The sequence below is a fragment of the Berghia stephanieae genome, chromosome 8, assembly GCF_034508935.2.
Source record: "Berghia stephanieae isolate SIO BIC M18660-M18661 chromosome 8, UCSD_Bste_1.3, whole genome shotgun sequence".
NCBI classification, from domain to species: Eukaryota; Metazoa; Mollusca; class Gastropoda; order Nudibranchia; family Aeolidiidae; genus Berghia; species Berghia stephanieae.
Window position 1 is genome coordinate 54,895,608 of NC_088367.1, and position 25,265 is coordinate 54,920,872.

At 38.1% G+C, this 25,265-nt stretch overlaps 1 protein-coding gene across 1 annotated transcript in view; it reads right to left on the reverse strand.

Annotated features, from left to right (window-relative positions):
• Window positions 1-25,265, reverse strand: part of LOC144978892 (cysteine and glycine-rich protein 2-like) — a 37,820-nt gene that overhangs the window by 7,826 nt on the left and 4,729 nt on the right. Inside the window, exons 3-7 of the mRNA XM_078925486.1 lie at window positions 24,706-24,835; window positions 9,832-9,922; window positions 5,187-5,280; window positions 4,291-4,390; window positions 2,305-2,461 (exon numbers count right to left, since the gene is read on the reverse strand). Of these exons, the coding sequence (XP_078781612.1) occupies window positions 2,305-2,461; window positions 4,291-4,390; window positions 5,187-5,280; window positions 9,832-9,922; window positions 24,706-24,835 (572 nt within the window). The remainder of the gene's footprint in view (window positions 1-2,304; window positions 2,462-4,290; window positions 4,391-5,186; window positions 5,281-9,831; window positions 9,923-24,705; window positions 24,836-25,265) is intronic.

The following is a 25,265-nucleotide window of genomic DNA, read 5'->3' on the forward strand; positions in this document are numbered from 1 at the left end:
TATTTATCTCTATCTCTTTATCTTCTCTCTCTTGTCTATCTATCTATCTATTTTATTTATCTCTATCTCTTTCTTTCTGTCTCCCCCCCCCCCCCCCCCCCCCCCCCCCCCCCCACCTCCCTCTCCTACGTCTTGAACACACATACGCTCACGCCGACAGACAGTATTGCAATAAATACACATAAACACATAAAGTCAGATAGATAATACACATCATTTACGTTTTGTACAAATAAATGTTTAAAACCATCCCGGAATTTGGAATTATCTATGTTTTCTGTTATTCAAACTGTGAGAAAAGATTGTCTTCATTGTGTACTTTGGTGACTTATACGAAACAATTACGGTATCCCAAATATAAACGGCTATTACTATGAATTGATTGACAAGTCCATTTAGAGACGACGTAAGTAAATTCTCTTAATGTTTGTCTTTAAATTGAACCAAGTTTTATTGCATTTGAGCGTGTCGTTTTTTTTTTGCAATTTGGGGGTAAAGTTAAAAATAAGTTAATTATTTCTCAAAATATGAGTAATTTATAATTAACAATAACTTCCTTTCAACTAACACTATGAGAATCGAATTTATATCATAATACTCAGTATTTTCTAAATATTTTCTTTCTGTCAATTTCTTTGCGTTCATGATCAAATTAAACTTGGGATAGCAGGTTTACAAAGTAAACAAACACGCGTAATGACTGGGAGTAACAATCATTCAACAGGTAATTGTTATCATGACCCCGAGGTCACGCCCCCACAAAGGCGAAGGGGGCTGACTGGGTGGTAAGGCATGCGGTCAGGTTGAGTTCACTGAACAACTAAAGGCACGGCTTTTCGTTTCAGTAGTGATGATGTGGTGGTGGTTGTAGTAGTAGTGGTAATGATGATGTGGTGGTGATGGTTGTTGTAGTAGTGGTTGATGATGTAGTGGTGGTGGTGGTGGTTGTAGTAGTGGTAGTGATGATGTGGTGGTGGTGGTTATAGCAGTAGTGATGATGATGTCGTAGTGGTGGTTGTTGCAGTGATGATGATGTGGTGGTGGTGGTTGCAGTAGTAGTGGTAGTGATGACGATGTGATTGTGGTGGCTGTAGTAGTTGTGGTAGTTGCAGTGATGATGATGTGGTGGTGGTGGGTACAGTAGTAGTTGTAGTGATGACGATGTGGTTGTAGTAGTAGTGGTAGTGATGATGATGTGGTGGTGGTGGTGGTGGTGGTGGTGGTGGTTGTAGAAGTAGTGGTAGTGATGATGATATGGTGATGGTGGTTATAGTAGTAGTGGTAGTGATGATGATGTGGTGGTGGTGATTGTAATAGTGATGGTATTTGTGGTAGTGATGATGATGTGGTGGTGGTGATTGTAGTAGTTGTGGTAGTGATGATGATGTGGTGGTGGTTGTAGTAGTAGTGGTAGTGATGATGATGTGGTGGTGGTGGTTGCAGTAGTAGTGGTAGTGATGATGTTTGTAATACTAGTGGCAGTGATGATGTGGTGGTTGGAAAGGGGGGGGGGGGGGGGTATCCTTGGAACAAATTGACCTCACCGGAATTTGACGGAAGTTGCCCGGAGCCCGGAATTTTTTGCTCCAGACCGGAGTTTTTTCCGGTGAAACCGGAGTTTTGGCATCACTGTTTAGGTCATATCAGCGTCAGTAAAAAGGAAGAAAATGGGATAGTGAAAAGTTCTATAATTTGAATTACAACTGCCAAGAAAAAGTAAGACGAAAGGGGAACTGGGAACAAATAGAGATCAGATGTAGATTCCAATGTACTTAGTTTGAGATCACATATAAGTCTCATCCAGACACAGGCACAAGAGGAATACATTCAAATGAAGAAGAAGGAGGAGGAGGAGGAGGGGAAGGAGGAGGAGGAGAAGGGATAGAAGACACAGCAAGTGACCACCTGCCCACTATGGGAGGTCAAAAGACCCCCAACCCTTCATAATTTTGTCCTGTTTTACAACAACTTAAACTTTTATATAGCGCAATATCCACTAAATGTGCTCAAAGAACTTTCCAAGGGGTCCCTAGACAACAGCAACATTTAACATATAAGACGAAACCTGACACCTGTTAGGCAATATTACAATTTTTTCCTGGACAGACACAACGCTGTTAATGACTGGGTATTCATTTTACACCTGAGTACGGTGAGAGAGTATGAGTAAAGAGGCTTGTCCAAGGACTCAACTATGTGCCAGTCGGGACTTGAACCCAGGACCTTCCGATTTGAAGGCAAGTGCCATACCATTAAACCATATAGCCGTTTTAAGGTAGCTTAGCTTTTTACAAACGTACTAACCTGTCCATGACTGGCCACCCTCTCGGCAAAATAAACAACTTTCTTGCATCGATTGCATCTCTCCTTGTTGTCCGTCCAGCCCCCATCCCCTTCTCCCTCCTTCTCCCCATTGTCCATCAGAGGGGCCAGGTGAGCTTTGGCCGTGGCCGGAATGTGACTGGGGAATAAAAATGATGAAGAGCTTAGTCTAGTTTTAAACGTTTAAGAACTAACGACAAGGTGAAAATGAAAAGGCTTCGGATAGGAAGAGTGCAGACAATGGACGTTTCGGGTACAAACCCTTTATCAGCAATACAATATACTAAGGAACGTTGAAATCAAATAAAACCAAATGTAGTCAGTATTGTAGTGCTACGCTACAAATGCTGACTACATTTCGCTTCAACGGCTTTCTAAGTCATTGCATTATTATATACTGCTGGTGGATATTGTAAACATTTCATCTAAACGCACAGCATCAATAGACTGGATGAAATTGACGTCACTTCATCACTCAGCTTTAATTGTTCTTGTTTTTAGACCACCCACTTGGATGAATTACTCTCACCAAATTTCATTCTTATAACCTTTAAATATTACATGGGACAGCTTGGCTCAGCGGTTAACGGTCTTTGCTTCATACCCAAAAGGTACCGAGTTCGAATACCCACTACGTTGTGTGGCCTAGTGAAAGTCACCTGGCCCTAGCTCAGTTTGCGGCGCTACACTGCGGCTGTCGCCTGGGCTATTCCAGCAGTTGTGTAGAAAGAATGAAGTTGACTTCACTCAGCTTGTATTTGTTTTTAGACCCCCCCCCCCACTTGGCTATTGTTTTCTCAAAAAATCTATCAATCAGACAGACCATAAACAATCAAGGTTACACATTACAATTTGACTGTTGTTGCATTTCATCTGGCAGGTAGAAGTTGTGATTATATTACTTAAACGCATAGCATCAATTAGCTTCCATCATCAACTAACCAACCACCTTCTGGGGATAATAATGTACAGAACAGTATTCGATGTGCTCATGAATATTCAAAGCATAACCACAACTTAATATTCGCCGACGGTTGTTTCAAACAGGCTATTTATGTGCCTTCATCAGTTTCATCCAGGCCACTGGCGACAACCGGAATAGATCCTAGATACAAATATCCCCTATGGGATGAATAAAGGGGGGATTTTAATGTTTTAAAATATGCTACACAATGTTTTGCGTATTGGTAGGATTGATCTAGCCGACAGATAAGGTGAGTATTTTATGTAGTTCGGTTTGTGCAATGGTATGTTATATCTGGCTGGCCGATGTTGTATTTTACCTTAACATATAGCATCAATAATTGTGGTCTCAAAACAATTTTTAAAAAAACAAACTTGAGCTTTTATATAGCGCAATGCCCACTGAACGTGCTCAAAGCGCTTTATAAAGGGTCCCTGACCAACAGCAACACATAACATGTAGAACAAGACATGACACATGTTAGGCGATATTATAATTTTTTTTATTCTCCAGACAGAGACAAAACTGTCAACAGCCAGGTACTCGTTTTACACCTGAGCACGGTGAGAGATTGTGAGTAAAGAGTCTTTTCAAAGGACTCGACAATACACCAAGCAAGGCTCGAACCCAGGACCTTCTGATCCAAAAGCGAGTGTCATACCACTAGACCACATCGCTGCACAAAGAACCGAGTGACGAGTGGTGTCAACTTCATTCATTCTTATAGGGAATGAGATTAGCGGAAGAGTAGCGTCCCTTGATTGGACGTCGCCGGTGGAGAAGTTATTTGTAAACAAACCAACTACAAGCCAGGAGCTCCTAATAAAAAAATTATTATTCATATTTCTGTACAAAAATGCATATCATAATCAACGTTAGCATTAGGAGCGCTTGGCTTGTAGTTGGTTTGTTTACAAATAACTTCTGCATCGGTGACATCCAATCAAGGGACCCTACTCTTCCACTAATCTCATTCCCTATAATAGACAGGTCTGAAGGATTACCTGGTTGGTGTGTCGTCCAGCTTGCCTGTGTCCATGGACAGACCCCCAGCGCCTCCTGCAAACCCGTAACCTTTGGGTCCAAAGTTCTTGCCATAACAAGCTGAAACAACAGTAAGAGATGATTTTTTTTTGATTTTTTTTTTTTAACTCTCTCTTTACCAGCCATTTTTAGAATTTCCCCTGAAAATTCACACCCACTCAACACAAAAATAGACTTTTCCTAATCAAACAAAAAAGTAACAAGTGTGTTCTGTACAGAATGTTATTCAGCAAAATGAACTCTACAATACAGTGTTTAGTATTTATAGCTGTAATCAAAGCATTTCTTTAAACTCTGGGATATACAAGAGAAATCAGAACGAGAAAATTGTCGGTTGCATCGTTACGATTTTCCTATGGCTGGTAAGGAGAGGGTGAACGGTGATACAGCGCTTGCGACACATTTAGGTCATTTCAGTGCTAGTAAAAAAGGAAGAAAATAGGACAGTCAAAATATTCTAGATTTACAATTTAAAGCACAATAGAAAAAGTAAGACAAAGGGGGCTGATTCAAATAGGGAACAGATGTAGATTCCAAGAATATACTATCAGTGCATTGGTTTCAGATCACTTAAAAATCTCATCCAGAAACAAGCACTGGATCCAAGATTTTTTTCTGGCCCCCCTGTCCATCCACCAATGAATGGGTAGCTGAGTCTGATAGATTTGGTGGAAAGTACTTTGCAATAGACTATTGTCCTATTCAAAGGATAGCAAGCAATTGCTATTGTCCGCTTCATGCTATGGAAACCAGGATGAACTCCGGCTCCATGGGCCGAAGGGCTCTGAAGGACTTTAAAAGAAAATTATAATGGTTGATAAAAAGTGGGCTAAAAATCTGATTTTATTTGACTTACGGCCACAGTATATTTCATCCTCCCTGACACTGAGTCGGTTCGAGTCCAGACTGACAGAGCATGTGTTACACTTGAAACAACCTTTATGAAAGAACTGTGGGGTGAACAATGAACATTGTAAGACACAAACAACAGATAAATGTAGAAAAGCTACATATTGATTAGAAGTCAGTTTCTGTAATTGCAACGTTGACAGGACAGAAACAATCCAATGGTTTAGGGGATAAATTAATTTTAAAAAATGATAATCAATAAATATAAAGGAGATAACAATCAAATAAAAATAGACAAATATAAACTTTTAAAAAAAATCAAACTAACATAATGACGTCAAATTTTGGATATATCTCTCATTTCGGAGGTTAAAAGAAAAGGACGAAAAAAAGAGAAGAGAAAGAAAATCAAAGGAGAATAATGAGAAAATATGAGTAAAGAGCCACTTCCTAGGAGTCAACGTTGCATCACCGACAGCAAGACTTGAACCAGGGAACCTCCAGTCTGAAGGCGCGTGCCATATTAGAAGACCTCAAAAACTGTTCATAAGGATTAAATTAGAATAGACTAAATATAAAGAGAAAAAAAATGCAATGGTAGATAATAAATGTATAAATAACAAGCATAATAATTGGACAATAAAATGCATGGAAACCAGTGCTAGCTATTTTATTATATCTTACTCCAAAGAAAATTGAAGACCCCAGAACTAAAAGTACATATTTCACACCGTCATGATTTGTAGCTAATTAGTGATAAGCTTAAATCATAATCACCTCAGTTAGCGCCCTGAGCAACTTTGAGTGAAAGTGTGCGCTTTATAAATATCTTATTATTATTATTATTATTATTATGAATGTTGTGAATGTTTACCTATTTCTACACATATTTTTATTCATTTATCATTCAATCGCCGGAATTTACGCCTAATTTTTATTCAAAATGGATGTGAAGTATATATTGTTCCTGATTTTTATATTTATTAGTATATTTATAAGCATAAATGGTGTTTTAGCCTGTGATTTTGCTGCCAAAAGCCTATCGATAATATATACTCCAGAGACTCTCCGATCCCTCCAACCCGTGTCACCCCCACCACCCACTATTGACACATCGTTTATTAAAGTAAGAAAGAGGGGGGAGAAAAGGAGGAATAAAAACAAAATTCAACAGACGGCCTTTTCGTCCATTTTTACCCTGTGTAGTGACAGGTAATGTAAGATCATTAAAGAATAAAATTGATGAACTGTTTTCACTGTGTCGTTACAATAATGACTATCGTCAAGCCTCCATAATAGCTTTAACAGAGACTTGGCTCTCTCCTCACATACCATCATGTTTTGATATTGAACAATACTCACTATTTCGAGGAGATCGGACTAATGTAAATAAACGAACTGGGGGTGGGGTGTGCACATATATTAACAACAAATGGTGCCACCCCAATAATTGTCAAATAAAGAAAATGTATTGTGACGATTATATTGAATTTATTACTGTTTCGTCACGACCTTATTATCTACCCCGGGAATTTACTCATGTCATCATCATCAACGTCTACATTCCACCATCATCAGACAACAACACAGCGAAAAATATTTTGAAGAAAGAAATACAGGACATTCAAATGAAGTCGCCCGATGCCGTATTGATGGTCACTGTAAAGATTTCACTCTCCCGGGACTTCATCAATACGTGGACTGCGAGACAAGGGACAAAAAAACATTAGATTTATTCCTGTGTAATATTAAAAATAGTTACAAATGTTTACCCCGTGCCCCATTGGGTTTATCTGACCACTGCATGCTCTTGCTACCCCCCACCTACCGCCCTGTTTTTAAACGTGTAAAACCAGTAAAGAAAAGTGTACAGATCTGGAACGGAAGTGTGTGTGAAGATTTGCGTGGTTGTTTTGAATGCACTGACTGGAATGTTTTTATCGAATCATGTGATAGTGTGGATGAGCTGAATGACTGTGTGAGTGAGTATTTAAAATTCTGTGAACAGCTCGTGTCTTGTAAAAAGAAATAAAATATTATCCTAACAACAAGCCTTGGATAACAAAAGATTTAAAACTTTTATTGAACCAAAAGAAAACTCTCTTTACTAGTGGAAACAAAAAAGATCTGAAAACAAAACAAAAAGAGATAAAGAGAGTAATATCCAGTTGTAGAGACAAGTACAAAAATAAAATTGAAAAATGCTTTTCTTCTGGGGATATACGGGACACGTGGCGGGGCTTAAAACTGCTGTTAACTATAATCCAAAGCCCACGATTATATCTGAAGATATCGAAATTGAAACTCTAAATAAATTTTATTCACGTTTTGACACAGCAAACAAATTTGATATTGAAAATGAAAAACATAAATTAGACAGGGCTTTGGAAGATGAAATGACTATTGAGGTCAGTGAAGAAGAAACGAGATTCGTATTTTCGAAACTAAACGAGAGGAAGGCTGCTGGGCCGGATGGATTGAAAGGAAAATTATTAAAAGAATGTGCCCATCAACTGTCCCCCATTTATACACATATTTTTAACTGGTCCCTCCAATGCGTTTCGATCCCTGAAATTTGGAAAACTTCAAAAATTATTCCTGTTCCAAAAAAGAAAAACTTGAATCTATGAACGATCTCAGACCTGTTGCACTGACTTCGATAGTCATGAAATCTTTAGAAAAACTTGTTCTTGTTAAAATTAGGAACCAGTTTATGCCATTGAGTGATAGTCATCAATTTGCTTACAAACCAGGACGTGGCGTAGAGGATGCCATTTTGCTGTTTACAAACAACATCTACAGGCATCTAGATCACGCTAAGAGCTATTGCAGATTGCTTTTCGCAGATTTTTCTTCAGCGTTCAATACAATGCAACCTCAGTTGGTTGTTCAAAAATTGACTAGTCTGAATCTAAACAAGTATATAATTGCTTGGGTGCTCGAATTTCTTACGGAGAGAGCACAATATGTTCAATTAGGACAAAATATATCTTCCTGTATAACTACAAATACTGGTGCTCCTCAAGGTTGTGTATTGTCCCCTGTATTATTCACAATATACACGAATGACTGTAGAAGTCAAAACCTGAGTGTACCTTTGATAAAGTTTGCAGATGACACCGCTCTTCAAGGCCTCATAACAAATGGCAACGAAGTGGCTTATAGGCAAGAAATTGATAGATTTGTGTCTTGGTGTGATGCCCACCACCTAGAGCTTAACATAAGCAAGACAAAGGAGCTAGTGATTGACTTTAGGAGAGTGAAGGAACCGATAGAACCGTTAAAATTAAAGGACCAATTCGTCCAGCGAGTTCCTCACTACAAATACCTTGGTGTAACAATTTATGACAGGCTCAAGTGGGATGAACACTTGAAAATAATTAGGCATAAGATGTGCAGACGTACATATTTTTTATCAAAACTCTCTCAGTTTAGAATAGATAAAACCCTCTGCACATTATTTTATAGAGCAGTAATCGAAAGTGTTTTGTCATTTTGTATAACAGCTTGGGGAGGCAATTGCTTAGCAGTGGAAAGGAACAAAATAAATTCAAATATTAAAAAATCTATTAAACGCTATATAAATGATGTTGACGATGTAGATCTTTTATACGAGAAATTTTGTATAAATAAAATAACTAAAATATTAAATGACCAGTATCATCCACTAAGACCATCAGTTATTATGTCAGAAAGAAGTGGTCGCCCTTTCTCTATTTCAACGAAAACAGAGAGACACCGAAAATCATTTCTGCCGTCCAGTATTAGGCTTTATAACAACAAGCAATAATCATTTTATACAATTATTTCGCATTTTTAGTTTCAAAAAATGTAAATATTAAATTATTAATTTATTTGTTTTGCAATCTTTTCAATTTTTAATTTATAGTGACAGTTTTGACTATTTTACAGTGTTGAAATTATTCATATTATAAAGCGCAGCTCTGGTAATGGAGCTACTCCTTTTTCATATATTATACATCCTATTTCCATTGTATTTTTTATCTTATTATGTAAATTATAACACGTCTGTACAAAAAATTTCCTTTTTGGGATGCAATAAAGTATTATTATTATTATTATTATTAAATTATTATATTATTATTATTATTATTATTATAGTTCACTCACCACTACTCTTCAACAGTGGTAACGTCACTTCCGTCACTTCCCTCGTAATGACGCATGGTAACTTAGCAACTGGCGCTAAACTATCGGAACAATTGCTGACGCCCTTATGAAATATTTCTCCAGCGAGCACAAAAGCGTATCCAGAGGGGAAAAAAAAAAACATGAATTTGATCATGTTTTGACTTTTACACATTCTGGTCACAAGGCATATGAAAAGTTCTAGCCAGCTTGAAGAATAAAAAGTAATGATTTTCTTTGTTTAGAACCAAGATGGCCGCCGTTGCTGGGCGGTGTGACATCAGACTACTGAATCTAATTATTTTCACGACAAATAAAAATCTAAATCCCCTATCACAATACTACTATTTTTATATTTTCTGTATATTCTATATAGCCGAATCCAAATTTTAACCTCCATTTTTTCAAAACTAACTCCCTGTGACTTAAGTGCTTTTAGCACTGGGCTCTTCAATTGTTCCATCCTATGTTTCCTTTGCAGTATGATGACAAGAGTGACAAACCTTGGATCCCCCAGCGATTCGTTCGGCCATGTAGACGACTCGGCCACACCGGAAACACAAGTCGGCATTGGGTGGGGCCACTGTTGGACCACTGGAAAAGACGTAAAATGACAAGGAGGCCATGAGGTTACATGTCAAAGGGACACGTTGGGGAGCAGGCACTGGTGTAAGATCATGGGTGCCAGCAGGAAGAAGTGCTGAAACCTGAAACTAAAATCTCCACACTTTGCCAAACCTGAAAATGTTCCTACTGAAAATGCGGCCTAAACTTTACTCTTATTTCATCACCGTTTTTATACCATTATTAAATGATTACACAGCAAACATATTGACACAATTTTTTAACTCAAAACACTGAAACCGGAAGTATTTGACTTCAAGATATCGCGAAACCGGAATTCCGACATGAACCGGGAAACTGGCACCCATGTGTAAGATAAAGATCTGAAAAAAGAAATGTGTGTGTGTATGAAACAGTGGCAAACAAAACAGAAAAATGAATACAAGAAAAAAAAATTCCCAGCGTCAATCAGCTCTTTGTTATTGTTTTTAGACAGCCGTTACAATGAGCAGTTCTCACTGAATTCTATCAATCTGACTATAGATAGAACGAAGATGACGTCACTCAGGCCTTTGTTGCTGCCTTTTGCCACCCATATCTATGAATAATTCTCACTAAACTGAATAAACCAGACTATAAACGATCATGGTTACACATAGTTTTGAGTGTTGGTCCGTTATATTTCCGGATGGCAATGTTGTGAGCCTCTTAGCCAAGCGCATATTATCTATAAACGTCTATGGTAACACATAGTTTTGTGTGTTGGTATGTTATATCCGACTGGCGGATGCTGTTATTATTTTACCGAAGCGCATATAATCAATTGGTAGACAAAAGTGTCGAGATGATAATGGGCATGATCTGTATAGATAGTATGCAGATGACGTCACTCAGGCCTTTGTTATTGTTTTTGCCATCCGCGTTTGTGAGTTGTTATCACTAAACTGTATTAATCAGACTATAAAAGTTCATGGTTACACAGAGTTTGTGTGTTGATCCGTTATACTTCCGGATGGCAATGTTGTGAACTCCTTGGCCAAGAGCATTCTATGTATTACATGTGCTCGAGGTCATTGGTCACATTGCAAAATGTGCTCAAAGTGACCCGCATAGTGAAAAGTGTTCACAGCTTTTTAAAATCTCTAACATCACGATTGGTCATTTTGTTCAGCTTGACACATGGATAGGTTTATAACAATTGTAAACAAAGCAACGTGTTTACATTTGTTAAGAAATATCCAATCGTTGGACAGCAACAAATCATGTGATTGATGACCTGGTTGGACGAAAACATGAATATAGATGGCTCCCATTTAACAAATCGCATGCTCGCATTATCGGTGGAAATGCACACGAAGGATAATGACACAGCCGTATGCAAAGCTGGAATTGGATATTGTGATTACGCCATCAACACACAACAAAAACATAACACTTACACACACACACACACACACACACATACACACACAAACGCATTATACAAACACACATGGCGGATTTATGACCAATTTAACAAAGCGCAAAGCATCAATTGATGCCATGCATTTAGGTAAAATTCAAACAACATCCGCCAGCTGGATGTAAGAAACGAAGTTGACATCAAGCAGCTCTTTGTTATTATTTTAGACAGCCTGTTATTGATTAGTTCTCAAGAAAGTAAAAAAGGTGACACACTGTTTTGCACGTTGGCATCCTTAATTTAGCTGGCGGTTGTTGTGAGTATTTCACCTAAATGCATAGCATTGATATCAATCGGCCTAAAATCTAAAGGTTGCACATTGTTTTGTATGTTTGTATGTTTAATCTGGCTGGTGTGTTGTGAGTAGTCTACCTAAACGCATAGCATCAGTTGATTGAATGTGATCACTACCACCTGCTGCTTCAGTTCTACCTGACACTGAAACCCAAAAAGACTGGCAGTTTGACGTCATTTTTTAGGTTTGTGTTGCGTTTAGTGAGTTGTCGTTAGTAGAGCTCAAGTTTCAAAGTTTATTCAATCTTAGGCTTTCGCCAATAAATCAACAATTTGATGCCAACATACATGAAGTGGAAAAAAAAAAGAAAAAAAAAAAGGTAAATGGAACCAAAAAATAAACTGATACACCACACAAAAATACAACAATCGTAATAACATCAATACGTTCAATAATAATAATAATAATAATAATAATAATAAATAATAATAATAATAATAATAATAATAATAATAATAATAATAATAATAATAATAATAATAATAATAATGATAATAATAATAATAATAATAATGATAATAATAATAATAATAATAACAATAATAATAATAATAATAATAATAATAATAATAATAATAATAATAATAATAATAAATAATAATAATAATAATAATAATAAGAAGAAGAAGAAGAAGAAGAAGAAGAAGAAGAAGAAGAAGAAGAAGAAGAAGAAGAAGAAGAAGAAGAAGAAGAAGAAGAGAAGAAGAAGAAGAAGAAGAAGAAGAAGAAGAAGAAGAAGAAGAAGAAGAAGAAGAACAAAAACAACAACAACAAGAATATCAATAATAATAACAATAATAATATTACCATCATCCTTACACCCCGGGATTTAGCCGTAGTACTACGGGAATTTTCGTGGTAGTGAGGAGGTCTGTTGTGATGGGTATCAATAATTTTTTATTTTTAAAAAAATTTTTTAAATGAGAAAAACTGATTGAAAATGTAAAAGTGATGGTAATAGTGGTAAATTTTTAATTCAGAAAAGTGAGTGGAGCAGGCACTTATGTTGGTAACAACAAGATATGAAGTGAGTAGAAAAGTGCCAGAAGACAATAGAGAATAAAATTTTTTTTCGCGGCGGTGGTGGGGTTTGAACCTGCGACCTTATTGGTACGACAACTCCGCCTGGCAGGTGAGAGCGTGGCTCTACCGTGTGAGCTATTCGTTTCAAACCCAAAGTCATTTCTAGATCCCTCTCTCACCCACTTCTTGAGATCGCCGATTCGTTCGCCACCATCGCGAAGTAATTTTGACCAGCAGTTAAGCTTAATAGCCAATATTCTCATCACAAACATATAACATAGAAACGATTAGATATGAAGTGAGTAGAAAAGTGCCAGAAGACAATAGAGAATAAAATTTTTTTTTTTTTTTTCGCGGCGGTGGTGGGGTTTGAACCTGCGACCTTATTGGTACGACAACTCCGCCTGGCAGGTGAGAGCGTGGCTCTACCGTGTGAGCTATCCACGAACACAAAAATATTCGTTTCAAACCCAAAGTCATTTCTAGATCCCTCTCTCACCCACTTCTTGAGATCGCCGATTCGTTCGCCACCATCGCGAAGTAATTTTGACCAGCAGTTAAGCTTAATAGCCAATATTCTCATCACAAACATATAACATAGAAACGATTGAGACATTGAGTATGCTCCGGTGTATGGGGTGAATTTTTAATTCAGAAAAGTGAGTGGAGCAGGCACTTATGTTGGTAACAACAAGATATGAAGTGAGTAGAAAAGTGCCAGAAGACAATAGAGAATAAAAAATTTTTTCGCGGCGGTGGTGGGGTTTGAACCTGCGACCTTATTGGTACGACAACTCCGCCTGGCAGGTGAGAGCGTGGCTCTACCGTGTGAGCTATCCACGAACACAAAAATATTCGTTTCAAACCCAAAGTCATTTCTAGATCCCTCTCTCACCCACTTCTTGAGATCGCCGATTCGTTCGCCACCATCGCGAAGTAATTTTGACCAGCAGTTAAGCTTAATAGCCAATATTCTCATCACAAACATATAACATAGAAACGATTGAGACATTGAGTATGCTCCGGTGTATGGGGTGAATTTTTAATTCAGAAAAGTGAGTGGAGCAGGCACTTATGTTGGTAACAACAAGATATGAAGTGAGTAGAAAAGTGCCAGAAGACAATAGAGAATAAAAATTTTTTTTTTTTTCGCGGCGGTGGTGGGGTTTGAACCTGCGACCTTATTGGTACGACAACTCCGCCTGGCAGGTGAGAGCGTGGCTCTACCGTGTGAGCTATCCACGAACACAAAAATATTCGTTTCAAACCCAAAGTCATTTCCAGATCCCTCTCTCACCCACTTTTTGAGATCGCCGATTCGTTCGCCACCATCGCGAAGTAATTTTGACCAGCAGTTAAGCTTAATAGCCAATATTCTCATCACAAACATATAACATAGAAACGATTGAGACATTGAGTATGCTCCGGTGTATGGGGTGAATTTTTAATTCAGAAAAGTGAGTGGAGCAGGCACTTATGTTGGTAACAACAAGATATGAAGTGAGTAGAAAAGTGCCAGAAGACAATAGAGAATAAAAATTTTTTTCGCGGCGGTGGTGGGGTTTGAACCTGCGACCTTATTGGTACGACAACTCCGCCGGGCAGGTGAGAGCGTGGCTCTACCGTGTGAGCTATCCACGAACACAAAAATATTCGTTTCAAACCCAAAGTCATTTCTAGATCCCTCTCTCACCCACTTCTTGAGATCGCCGAAAAAAAAAAAAAATTTTATTCGCGATGGTGGCGAACGAATCGGCGATCTCAAGAAGTGGGTGAGAGAGGGATCTAGAAATGACTTTGGGTTTGAAACGAATATTTTTGTGTTCGTGGATAGCTCACACGGTAGAGCCACGCTCTCACCTGCCAGGCGGAGTTGTCGTACCAATAAGGTCGCAGGTTCAAACCCCACCACCGCCGCGAAAAAATTTTTTATTCTCTATTGTCTTCTGGCACTTTTCTACTCACTTCATATCTTGTTGTTACCAACATAAGTGCCTGCTCCACTCACTTTTCTGCATAGAAACGATTGAGACATTGAGTATGCTCCGGTGTATGGGGTGAATTTTTAATTCAGAAAAAATTTTATTCTCTAATGTCTTCTGGCACTTTTCTACTCACTTCATATCTTGTTGTTACCAACATAAGTGCCTGCTCCACTCACTTTTCTGAATTAAAAATTCACCCCATACACCGGAGCATACTCAATGTCTCAATCGTTTCTATGTTATATGTTTGTGATGAGAATATTGGCTATTAAGCTTAACTGCTGGTCAAAATTACTTCGCGATGGTGGCGAACGAATCGGCGATCTCAAGAAGTGGGTGAGAGAGGGATCTAGAAATGACTTTGGGTTTGAAACGAATATTTTTGTGTTCGTGGATAGCGTAAAGGGGAGCATGTTTTCACGGAAGACTGCTGCCTCGCTCGGTTGGGAGCGTGATGTTCGTCAGGTCACACCGAACCGTCAGCCAGTTACTAGGCGAAATAAATTTAACAAATGTGACAAAACCAAAATTGGGACATGGAATGTCAGGACCTGTGCCCAAAAACGAAAACTAAACAACATTCTGAAAGAAATGAAACGGCTCCAAATAAATATTCTTGGCCTGGCAGAGATGAGATGGAAAGAGCAGGGAACCATGTCAAAACAAGAAAACAACATGACATATAAGATCATATGGAGTGGTGGAACCTCTTTCCAAAAAGGAGTAGGGATGATCTTAGACCAAAAATCAACCAAATTTTACAAAGGGCACGTAGCAATCTCAGACAGAGTTTTGCTGGTTAAGCTAAGAGGACCTGTAGTTGACACCAATATTATTCAAGTTTATGCACCAACAGAAGAGGCGACAGATGCAGATATGACAGAGTTTTACCATTCACTAGACAAAGCAAAACGAATGTGTAAATCACAAGAAGTCCTTATGGTAATGGGGGACCTAAATGCTAAGATTGGCAGAGGCAGAGATGGTGACATAATCGGACCACATGGACTCGGAGACAGAAATGAACGAGGAAACATCTGGCAGATTGGTGTAGAACAAATAAATTAATGATTTCAAACACCTGGTTTCAACAACACCCAAGAAGAACCTGGACATGGCAATCACCAGGGACAGAGCAAGGAACCAGATAGACTTTATAGCAGTATCATCAAGATTCAGAAATGGCATATTAAATTGCAAAACCTACCCAGGCGCCGATGTAGACAGTGACCATGTCCCAGTTGTTTGTACAGTAAGGATAAAGTTTAAAGCTATTCAGAGAACAGCTGGTAGAATAAAGAGGGATTACAGGTTATGCAAAGACAATGGCATACAAACAAAAATGAGAGAAGAATTTGAAAATGCACTCATGATACAAAGCCAAAGTGAACCTGATAACGAAAAATGTGAAAAACAATTTGATATATTCCAAAAGTGTGTCAAAGCAACTGCAGAAAAGCATTTACCAATAGCTCAAATAAACAGCAAAAAGGAATGGATGACAAATGAAATTCTAAACCTATTTGAAGAAAGACGAAAATGCAACAGAGGGTCTGCAGAATACCAACATTGAACAACCACATTAAATCCAAATGCATCGAGGCACACGAGAACTATCTAGACTGGAAATGCTGCGAAATCGAAAGAGAATACAAACCCAACCCCCAACAAGCTCACCAAAGAATAAAAGAACTATCAGGGAAAAGGAAAAGCAAAGCAGCAGGAAGTTGTATCCAAAACAAACAAGGGGAACTGCTATTTGAAGAACAACATATAGAAAGCCGATGGGTAGAATACATAGGCGAACTGTACAATGATCCAAATAGAAATGAACCACCACTGAAATTCAAAGAACCATTAAGCGGACCAAACATCACCAAAAGTGAAATTGAACATGCCATGGAACGAATGAGGGATGGTAAAGCAACAGGCCCTGATGAAATATCTGTAGAGGTATTAACAAGCCTAGGAGATCTAGCAATTGATGAACTTCACATATTATTCAACAATATATACAATACTGGGAAAATTCCAGAAGATCTCTGTAACTCTATTTTCATAGCAATACCAAAGAAAGCAGGTGCAGTCAGATGCGAAAATTTTAGAACTATAAGTTTAATAAGCCACATCAACAAAATACTGTTGCGTATAATTATCAACAGGCTAAGGAATAAGATTAACCCCGAAATCGCAGAAGAACAATATGGATTCCAACCTGACAGAGGGACAAGGAACGCAATATACCTCCTCCGTGTTTTAAGTGAAAGAGCTATACAGGTTCAGACCCCACTATACCTCTGTTTTGTCGACTACAAAAAAGCTTTTGATAGAGTACGCCACGAAGAAATACTAAAACAACTGCACTCCATTGGCGCTGATGAGAAAGACCTCAGACTCATGCAAACATTATACTACACCCAGCAGGCATCTATCAAAATCGGAAACTCTACAGGAAATTCCATTCCTATTAAGAAAGGAGTCCGTCAAGGGTGTGTTGCCTCACCAGATCTGTTTAATCTATACCAAGAAACAATCATGAGGGCATAAATAATATGGAGGGAATAAAAGTGGGAGGTCACAACATAAATAATATAAGATACGCAGACGATACGGTACTCATTGCAACATCAGAAATCCAACTTCAAAAGATTGTTGACAAAGTGGTAGTAGATAGTGAAGCCAAGGGAATGGAAGTGAATATCACCAAAACGGAATGCATGGTAATACAGAAAACCCCCGAAAACAACAACACCTGCAATATAACGATTCACGGCGAGCAACTTACCAACGTAGAAAGTTTTAAATACCTAGGTTCAATAGTGACAACAGATGGAAGATGTAACCGAGACATACGAGCAAGAATAGCTCAAGCCAAACAGGCTTTCATGGACCTGGGAAACATTTTGAAAAACAAACAGATGTCGTTCGGGATTAGATTCCGAGTCTTGAAGTGCTACGTGTGGCCAATCTTGTTATACGGATGCGAAAGCTGGACTACAAATGCAGAAACACAAAAGAACATTGAAGCTTTTGAAATGTGGTGCTTGAGAAGGATGCAGAGAATACCGTATACTGCACACAAAACGAACGAAGAAGTGCTAAAACAAACATACCAACAAAGGAAACTAATGCCCTTAATAGTGGATCGACAACTATCCTTTTTCGGACACATAGTAAGGAAAGATAAGAATGAATACCTGGCAAGTTGTGGAAAAATATCTGGTAAACGCGCCCGGGGAGACAAAGAAAAACACTCATAGACCAACTGAAGGGCTTCACCAGCCTAACAATCCAAGAGCTGTTTGAAAAGGCAAGAGACAGGGAGGAATGGAGAGAGATAATTCATGCAGTATCCGAAGCCTGGACCAGGCATGGAACCTAGAAGAAGAAGAAGGATAGCTCACACGGTAGAGCCACGCTCTCACCTGCCAGGCGGAGTTGTCGTACCATTAAGGTCGCAGGTTCAAACCCCACCACCGCCGCGAAAAAATTTTTTATTCTCTATTGTCTTCTGGCACTTTTCTACTCACTTCATATCTTGTTGTTACCAACATAAGTGCCTGCTCCACTCACTTTTCTGAATTAAAAATTCACCCCATACACCGGAGCATACTCAATGTCTCAATCGTTTCTATGTTATATGTTTGTGATGAGAATATTGGCTATTAAGCTTAACTGCTGGTCAAAATTACTTCGCGATGGTGGCGAACGAATCGGCGATCTCAAGAAGTGGGTGAGAGAGGGATCTAGAAATGACTTTGGGTTTGAAACGAATATTTTTGTGTTCGTGGATAGCTCACACGGTAGAGCCACGCTCTCACCTGCCAGGCGGAGTTGTCGTACCAATAAGGTCGCAGGTTCAAACCCCACCACCGCCGCGAAAAAATTTTTTATTCTCTATTGTCTTCTGGCACTTTTCTACTCACTTCATATCTTGTTGTTACCAACATAAGTGCCTGCTCCACTCACTTTTCTGAATTAAAAATTTACCACTATTACCATCACTTTTACATTTTCAATCAGTTTTTCTCATTTAAAAAATTTTTTTAAAAATAAAAAATTATTGATACCCATCACAACAGACCTCCTCACTACCACGAAAATTCCCGTAGTACTACGGCTAAATCCCGGCTGGATATAATAAAGGTTTTTTAATTAAATGTCATTTCTTGAAAACGAAGTTCTGGTGCCAGAGCTATCACATAGAGTTAATATTTTTCCCCACGCATTATAAGGACAAACTGGTGGTTTTTAAGGTAGTTAAAATGTCTACGATGTTATTTACCCTGAAAACTACTTATTACATTTTCCTATTTCAAGTAGGCAGGTCTGCTATGATAAGTATCAGTTGCATAGTCAAAATAAGACAAACAAAAATAACTTTTATTTTAATCAATAATCCATACAATTGATGACAACAGACATGAAAGTGAGAAAAAAAGGTACATGAAACCAAAGCATAAAATGATACCATAAATAACCATAAAAATACATTGTAATACCACCAATACTTACAATAATAGTAATAATAATAATAATAATAATAATAATAATAATAATAATAATAATAATAATAATAATAATAATAATAATAATAATAATAATAATAATAATAATAATAATAATAATTATTATTATTATTATTATTACTATTATTATTATAATTAAGGAAAAAAGTTATTTCATTGGTTGAACTATTGAATACAACTCACGATTTGTTTTCTTTTGTGGCCAAAGACTGGCATTTTGACGTCATTTTTTGGTCAGTGTCAGGCTATAAGTTCACGATTGGACTGGTTTCCCATTATAAACTTACGGTCACACATAGTTTTGTGTGTTGGCCCGTTTTACTTCCGGATGACAATGTTGTGAGTTTCTTATCCAAGCCCATACTATCTATTGTTTTATGTGGTTTGTGAGTTTTGTTCACTCGTAACAATCATCATGCCCTTCGAAATAACTGTGAGGCTGCAAACTGAGTGCATTCAATTTCCCCTCCTGTCCATCTTGCCCTCCATTTGACCTTTCCTCTCAGTCGGTCTCTCTTGTTTTATCATAACAAAGTGAGTGCAACTCACTCGTTTTAGTTCCGAACGCTACAGGAATCAAACGCGAACGTTTTATCTTGGGATTAAAATTTCTTTCAGTTTCCTACCAACAAATTGAAACAACACACGAAGTTTCTTTGTTGTTGCTTTTAGAACACCTTTGGAAGATCAGTTATCACTAAATAAATGTTTGAATAGTATAATACAAACGTTTTAGGTTACACGTAGTTTTGTTTGCTGGTGCCTTTCATGTGTTTGTTGTGAGTAAATTACAGACATGTGTAGCGTCTATGACCGTGGCCTTCGTAAAGTTATGGCCTGACACTGACCAAAAAATGACGTCAAAATGCCAGTCTTTGGCCACAAAAGAAAACAAATCGTGAGTTGTATTCAATAGTTCAACCAATGAAATAACGTGTTTCCATGAGCTCTACGACATCTCACTAGGCGGTGCAAAAACCAAATAATGACGTCAAACTGCCAGTCCTTTTGGATTTCAGTGTCGGGCTATAACTTAACGATGGCTACGCTATGACACACTAATTATTCACGAACAGGAGAGGACAATGAATGCACTCCTTTTACGGCCTTAGAATGTGAGTTGACCTCATATTATTGATGCCATGCGCTTAGGTAATTTACTCACATTTCGCCAGCCGGATATAACTTACCAACACACAAAACTTTGTGTAGCTAACCTTAAACGTTTATAAATAGAACGAAATCGACGTCATTCGCCTTTGTTATTGTTTTTAACCAGCCTTTTTTATATAGATAGTATGCAGATGACGTCAGTCAGGTCTTTGTTATTGTTTTTTGCCATCCGCGTTTATGAGTAATGCTCACTCGACTATATTAACCTGACTATAAACGTTCATGGATACACCAGTTTTGTGTGTTGGTCCGTTATACTTCCGGATGGCAATGTTATGAGCTTCTTAGCCAAGCGCATACTATCTATATAAGTAGTTCACACTAAAGTCTATCAATGAGATTAAAACGTTTAAGGGTACACATAGTTAAATGTGTGTTGATGCGTTACTATCCGATTGTATGAGCTTTTTACATAAACGCATCGCACCAATGGTCTCACCAATACAATTTAGTGAAAACTACTCATAAAAATGGCTGGCTATAAACAATAACAAAGAGCTGAGTGACCTCAATTTCGTTCTTTCGATAACCGTTGTTTTTTTTGTTTTTTTTTTGCCATCCAAGTTTATGAGTAATTCTCACTAAACTGTATTAACCAGACTATAAAAGTTCATGGTTACACAGAGTTTTGTGTGTTGGTCCGTTATACTTCCGGATGGCAATGTTGTGAACTTCTTTGCCAAGCCCACACTATCTTTAAAGTTACACATAGTTTGGATGTTGGCACGTTTTATCCGACTGGCGGATGGTGTGAATATTTCGCCTTAACGCATAGCATCAATAGCTTGCCAAGCATAGCAACAAGAGGTCGGGGAGGTAACATCAATGGGGGCGATCTATAATATAATGTTGTCGTCCAAACAAGTCATGGATCACATGGTTTTTTGCTGTACAACGATTGGACATTTCATAATAAAAGCAAACACGCTGCTGTGTTAATGAAAGTTGTAAACATACCCACGAGTCATGCTGAGCAAAGCGCTTTGAGCACATCTCGTGGATATTGCGCTATATAAATGCTCTAGTCTAATCTTGGTTGTTTTTCGACCGCCATTCCCTGTCCAAAATGGCGACGAAGTATTTAAATTACGTCACACCATGGACAGTCTGTGGCTTCGTCCAATTCGAAGCTCTTTGCACTTGGACTTGAACGGGATCATTTGAATGTCATTAGGACTCATGAATACGTGTACCATGTGTGTGTGTGTGTGTGTGTGTGTGTTGGGGTGAGCGCGTGCGCATAATAATATAATATATGCGTGGGACCTTAATTATTTGAATAGTAACAGTACAATGCATTGCCTGCATGATGAGAAAATAATTATCCTGTAATATAATACAGTTGATTGTTGATTATCTCACACTGTCAAATCGTGTGTGGGTATATATATATATATATATATATATATATATATATAATATATATATATATATATATATATGTGTGTGTGTGTGTGTGAGTGTGTGTGAAGGGGTGGGGGGGGGGGTGTGAACAGCGTGTGTGTGTGTGTGTGTGTGAGTGCGTGTTTGTATATACAACACAGCAGCATGTTGCATCATTGTCAACATTTTATAAACACAATGATAATCATCATCATGTTTTATACTCCTCGGAAATAGCTATACATAATGACAAAGCATTTTCATTGCACGGATGAATTGAAAGAAAACTGGAGCAGCTCAATGAACCGAAATGGGAGTGATCTATTCATTAAAATTCACGTTTTCGTCCAACCGGGTCATTTGATAACGTGATCTATTGTTGTCCAACGATTGGATATTTTTTAAACAAATGTAAACATTTAAAATGTAAACAGGCTGCTTTGTTTATGAAAGTTGTAAACATCTACCCATGTGTCCAGCTGAACAAAATAAACAATCGTGATGTTAGATTTTTCAAAAACTGTGAACGCTTTTAACTATGTAGGTCACTTTCAGCACATTTTGCAATGTGACCAATGACCTCAAGCATATGGAAAGGTAATATAGATCATCCCTATTGATAGACTGACGCTATGTGTTTAGCTAAAAACAACTCATAACACCCGCCAGTCGGATATAACGAACCAACGCACAAAACTTTGAGAATCCGTGAACGTTAATGGACAGTACGAAAATGACGTCATTCAGCTAGGACCTTGGTTGTTTTTAGCCAACCATGTTGGGAGCATTTTGGGCAAATGCAATTCATCAATAATCCAATGAATACCATTTAGTAAGAACTACTCAAAAATGGCTGGCTAAAAACAATAACAAAGATCTGAGTGACGTCTATTTCGTTCCTTCTATAGTGGCGCTCTGCGAATTTTATTTTTCATATTTCAACTGACATTTTAAAATTATCTTTAAAAATATTTATACAATTTACCGCAAACGTTTATTTAAAGACAGCATAGTCAGGTCTACACAACAAGTCAACTCTGTATTATTTTTGACTCAGTCCTGTTACATTTAACTCTCCCTTTAGATAGAATGAAGTTGACGTAACTTAGGTCTTTGTTATTATTTTCTTCTTTGTCATCCATGGTTATGAGTAATTCTCACTAAACTGTATTAACCAGACTAAAAACGTTTAAGGTTTTGTGTGTTGGTCCTTTATACTTCCGGATGGCCATGTTGTGAGCTTCTTAGCCAAGCACACACTATCTGTACTTAAACTAATCAATATTATGACTCTTTTATCACAAAAAGGTATTATGTATGTGAAAATAATTTAGTAGATGAAAATTGAATGTATGGACAAGATACAAAACATGAGTTGTCTTGTTGAGTCGCAACTCTACGCATTCCAAGATAATCCTGACAAAGAAAACGATGAGAACAAGTTAATGGAATATGGATAAGTCTTATCTTGAAAATAAATGAATGCACCGACTTCTGGAAATTCATGGAAAGACCAGAAGACCGAGGAATATGTACATGATATTAAAAAAAAGAACACTTGGCAGGCCCACAAGAACCTTTGCTTACGATTGTTAAAAGAAAGAAGTTGTCATGATTTGGCCATTTTGTACCCGCCATACTAGTCTCTCAAAAACGGTTTTGAAAGGGATCCTGGACGGAGGTAGGAAAAATAGAGGGGTAGGGATTTGAGGGGGGGGGGGGGGGGGGAGGAGGAGAAGATACCACAATGCTGGATAGACAAAATCCAGGATTGATCAGATTTAGCCCAGCCCAGCCCTGGTAAGGTAAGTGGAGGCGTAGCCATCGTTAAGTTAAAGCCTGACACTGAAACCCAAAAAGACTGGCATTTTGACGTCATTATTTGGTTTTTGCACCGCCTAGTGAGTTGTCGTTAGTAGAGCTCATGGAAACAAGTGGTCCCATTGGTTGAACTATTGAATACAACTCACGATTTGTTTTCTTTTGTGGTCAAAGACTGGCATTTTGACGCCATTTTTTGGTCAGTGTCAGGCTATATATGTTAACGATGGCTACGGTGGAAGACAGGACTGGTTGGAGAAGACTGGCTGGTGAAGCTGCACTCATGTCTCCATAACGACCACTTCCCTACCGCTACAGTCAGGAGAATGGGGTGAGGTGAGGTGACGATATCTCTAGAGTATTGCATAGCAATTAAAGTGTGAAGAATCAAAATGTCATATTTCTGAAATTGTATTCAGTGCTGATGGTGGCAAAAAGTGAAACAGGAGGAAAATTTTGAATGGTTGCCTTTAAGCTAAAAGGCCCCATTTTTACTGCAATAATCCCCACTTTTAGTACAAATCAGATAATAAACTATCATTGATACTCTAGCTAACTTCTAGAGAGTGGGAACTGCACCTATTTGTTCCACCATACATCAAGTCTCTAACTGCCAGTACATTTGATTGGGGAAATGTAACTGTTTTAAAAGGAGGAAATTCCTCCTCTGACTCCAAAATCGCAGATTTCCGAGGATCCGAGGAAAACCATCAGCACTGATCATTGTCACTGAGTTGGGTTTTTTTTTTTTAGCCTTTATATAGCACAATATCCAATAAACGTGCTCAAAGCACTTTACAAGGGGTCCCTGGCCACAACAGCATTTAATGTTTAAGACGGGACATGACGCCTATAAGGCGATATTACAATTTTTTCGAACAGAGACAACACTGTTAACAGCCAGGTACTCATTTTACACCTGAGTACGGTAAGAGAAGGTGAGTAAAGAGCCTTCTCCAAGGACTCAACTATGTGCCGAGCAAGGCTAAAACCCAGGACATTCCGATCCGAAAGTCAGTGTCATACCACAAGACCGCATATACTGCAATAACAAGATATAATAACCCCATTTACAAATACACATAACAATAAAACAAAAAACATTTGACTAAAAATAATATAAATCAAACACATCTTCTTACTCTGTAGGGCTGGCGAGTTCAGAGGAGCGAGCAGAGTGAATCCCAAAGTTTTTACGATAGCATCCGTTACAGTAAATTTCGTCTTCATGGTCATTACAGTTTGAGCTGTCCAAGATCTTGTTACATTCCACTAAACAAGGCGAAAGAAAGGAATATTAAACAAATTCAAATTCAAGGAAATGTGTCAAGTGTAACAGAAGGCAAAATAAAGGAAGAATTCAGAGAATTTTTTTAATAGGACAATATCCACTAATAGTAGTGCCTTAAGTACAGTCACGTCTCACCAATCCGAACACCTCCGTTCCCAGCACTTTGACTGGATTACAGAGACATCCAGATAGTGGAATCCGCCCTTAAAGTGTACAAATAAAGAAGGAAAAAATCTGTCCCCAGACAACATGTCAGGATAATGGAGACATCCAGATTGTGCAGTTCCGAACGGACTTGACTATGTTTATTTATATAAAGTCCTAAAGATCTTTAGACATTAATTTCCTCCTTCCCCCCCACCTCAATTAGATGACATCACGTCAAGAGACTAAACACACAAAAAATGAATA